We start from the raw sequence: 3085 nt of genomic DNA on the forward strand, positions 1-3085 counted from the left end.
CACAGCGCCCCCCAGCCTCGTCCTGGGGCAGGGCCGGCCGGAACTGGCGGCAGTGGGAGACTCCCCGCGCCCGGGCCCTGCACCCTGCTCCCTGCAGTGCGGAGCCGCCTCCCGCCCTCCTGATGCAGAGCTTAGGGCAGATTTTGAGGGGAGAGCGCCCCACTCGCACCCGCGCCAGCGCGTGGGGTATGTGCTTCCTATTACGGTGTTAGCCGCTACAGGCAGCTGTAGGTGGGAATAGGGCACCGGCGCCGAGGGGGGTGAGGCGGAGTCCGGCAGAAGCTGAAAAGACGCCGAGATCGCCAGGAACCTGGAAGGGGGAGGAAGGGGGAAGGGCAGGTGGTACCAGGTCTGGGGGAAGCTCCCGGGACCCGCCTGAGTCCTCACAGTTGTCCCGGGCTCCCCGAGTGCCTCAGTTCGCCTTTCCCCAAGATGCAGCCGCTCCTGTTCCTCTGCCTCACACGGGACTCTGGGACGTGGCAGTCAGGCCCGCGGGGAGGTCGGGAGCACACTCCGATTTTCATGGTAGAAACAAGTGAGAGTTTCAGGGGAGAAACCTGAGGAGAGGCGAGGGCCCAACTCCTTTGGGATGCTTTAACCTGCTCATCTCAATCCCTAGAGATCATCGCACGTGTCTTCTCTCTTTCCACCTCAGGCTTCACTCTTCCCAACATCAGAGTCTGAAAAAGAAGGAGAGAGCCAACAGGTTTTTGTACAGGTCTCCTATGGGACATGTGGCACGGTGATCCGCTCAGAGCGCCTGTAGTACAAGGCGGCGTCTGCCCGCTCCAGCGCCGCGATGCCCAACACGGGCGTGCTGCGGTCAGCCTGGGAGGAAAAGCGTTGCTGGGCGAAGCCGGCGGTGTAACGCACCGAGCTGAAGGACCTGGCCCCTCTCCCCAGGATGTACTGCGGGCCTTGGTTCGGATACTGCCGGTACCAGAGGAGAGAGATGAAATCTTGGCTGGTGTTGTAGAAACAGAGGAGGGTCACGGAGGCTCCTTCTTCCCGGGACACATCGGTTTCCGCGTGGTGGAGCAGGTCGCCCTGCACCGCGCCTGCAACGAGACCGTCCGGCCCTGAGACCCTTGCCAGGGCTGGCGGCTCCAGGGAAGGAAGCCCGGCGGCATTGCAGGGTGAAGGGGCCCATGGAAACCCCACTAAAGAGGGCCCAGGACGGGGGGTCAGGGAAGAGAAGGTGCTGAGGTCAGGGGTCGGCGCGGGGGGGTTCATGTTGGGGCTGGGAAAAGGGCGGGGGAGCTCGGTGGGAGCGAGGCGGCGCGCTTTGAGCTCCGCAGAAACGACGGGGTTGGGTCTGGGGAAAGGTTACTGCTGAGCGGTAGCACTCGGGTCAGGGCTGCTCCAGGTACAGGGTCCGGAGTTTCTATTCCCTTCGTCCCCTGAGACAATCCCCGTCCCTTGGTCCCCGTGCCCTTACCTACGGTGCTTAGTAGCCAGACACCGAGTGTCAGGCCGATGTCCATGACGCCTGGGACCGGCTCCGACTCGATGCTCTCCCGTGTCGCAGGAAATGAAGTGTAACATTTCCGCGCTCTGCGACCGACGGCTCCGGCCCCGGAGGAAGAGCCTGGAGCCTCGGGACAGACACCGGGCCGCCCTGGGGCCGGGCGATGGTGGCGCGGGTGGGGGCGGGGAGAGGAGGAAAGCAGGGGCCGAGCTGCATCAAGGATCCGCTCTGGGTTTCCGGGCACCCGCTGTCAAGTCCCCGCTCAGCCCCCGGCCCCCGGCCCCGCTCGGAGCTTGGGCGCGGCGCTGAAGCTCTCGGAGCGTCTCTGCTCGTCCCTGTGTAGCCCCCGGGCCACGTTGCTCTGCCTCCCGGCAGTCCTAAGGGTGACTCCGGGGAGGGCTCAGATACCGTCGTGACATCGGGAATGCCAAGGCGCTGCTCTGGCCGGAAAGGCGCGGGGGTTTGGGCGCTCTAGCATCTCCTTCACTGGAAGTTTTTCAAGGGGAGGTCGGATGAACCTCTCTCTGAAAAGGTTTGCCTGGGCTCCACTGTTTCTTCCGCTGGCTCCTAGGAAATCTTGAAGTTCCTGGACAAGGACTCTTGGTTTGTATGCTCAACATCTTATCTGCTGGGAAACTTGCGTTCAGGAAGGATCCCCCCTCCCCTTAATTCAGGTAGGCACACATGCTGGGACATGGTCTCCTGTCCTTGGAATTTCTGAGCATCTATTAACCACCCACCTCTCAGTGCCCGGTGGCCCCTGTTTTTACCTCCAGAAAATCCCCAACTTTTTAACGCAATTCACTGCTGTTGGGATAGGTCAGCGTTTGCTGTGGTTTGGTTCGCGGGAAGGTCGTTATTTAAAGGCATGTTTTCAAGTTAATACCAATTAACTTCTAATCTCCAAACCAGGATTCCTCTGTCAGTAGGTCTGCCGCCACAATCGTGTACACAGACGTTTTCCCACCTGGAGGAGGCCTAATCCTTTCTGCGTGTCTTGTTTACCGTCCTTTCTGTGAGCGATCATGTGTGTATGTGCGAGCACTTGAAGACACGCAAGGACACCAAAGCAGTCGAGAAGTGCAGATCCTCTTGTTCAGTCCATTACTGATCCAGTTTCTACACCGTAGGAAAGTTGTCTGTGCTGAGTAACCTAACCACGTTTACACACTCCTGCCCGCTTTCCGCACAAGTATCTTAAGTGTTTCTAAAAGATTGGAGGCTCCTAATTAATTCAGAGTCGAATATTAATTATACTGAGCTGTCTCGTTGACATTTTATAGCACAAAAGTACCTAACTCCGTGTGCAAGCGATGAGAGGAAAAAAACGACCCCGCACTCTTGGAAAATACTACAAGGCACCCCCTGCATTTATCGGAGAATCCAGGCCCTTAAAACCCCGCGTGGTTCCCGGTAGCGGCGGGACTGCCTGGGAGAGCAGGGAGGTGAAGCGGCCGCTCCCGCACCGCGGCCCCCAGGTCTGAGCGGGGCGAACCCGCAGCAGTCACGTGAGAGAGGGGCCGGGAGCAGAGCTGTGTCTCCCGCTGCCAGTCCGGGGAGGGCACTGACATTGGAGAGGGCTCCTGGCACCCGCTTCTCAGGGCCCCTCCCTCTGCA

At 60.2% G+C, this 3085-nt stretch overlaps 1 gene segment (V, D, J or C); it reads right to left on the minus strand.

The window, feature by feature from the left end:
• Nucleotides 1-723: 723 nt before the first annotated feature.
• Nucleotides 724-1484, minus strand: LOC149851759 (T cell receptor alpha variable 4-like). The segment is given in 2 exon segments: nt 724-1058; nt 1439-1484. Coding segments are annotated over 2 exon segments (381 nt in total).
• Nucleotides 1485-3085: the final 1601 nt, after the last annotated feature.

The sequence above is a fragment of the Crocodylus siamensis genome, unplaced genomic scaffold, assembly GCF_052110815.1.
Source record: "Crocodylus siamensis isolate JL-2025a unplaced genomic scaffold, ASM5211081v1 HiC_scaffold_254, whole genome shotgun sequence".
NCBI classification, from domain to species: Eukaryota; Metazoa; Chordata; order Crocodylia; family Crocodylidae; genus Crocodylus; species Crocodylus siamensis.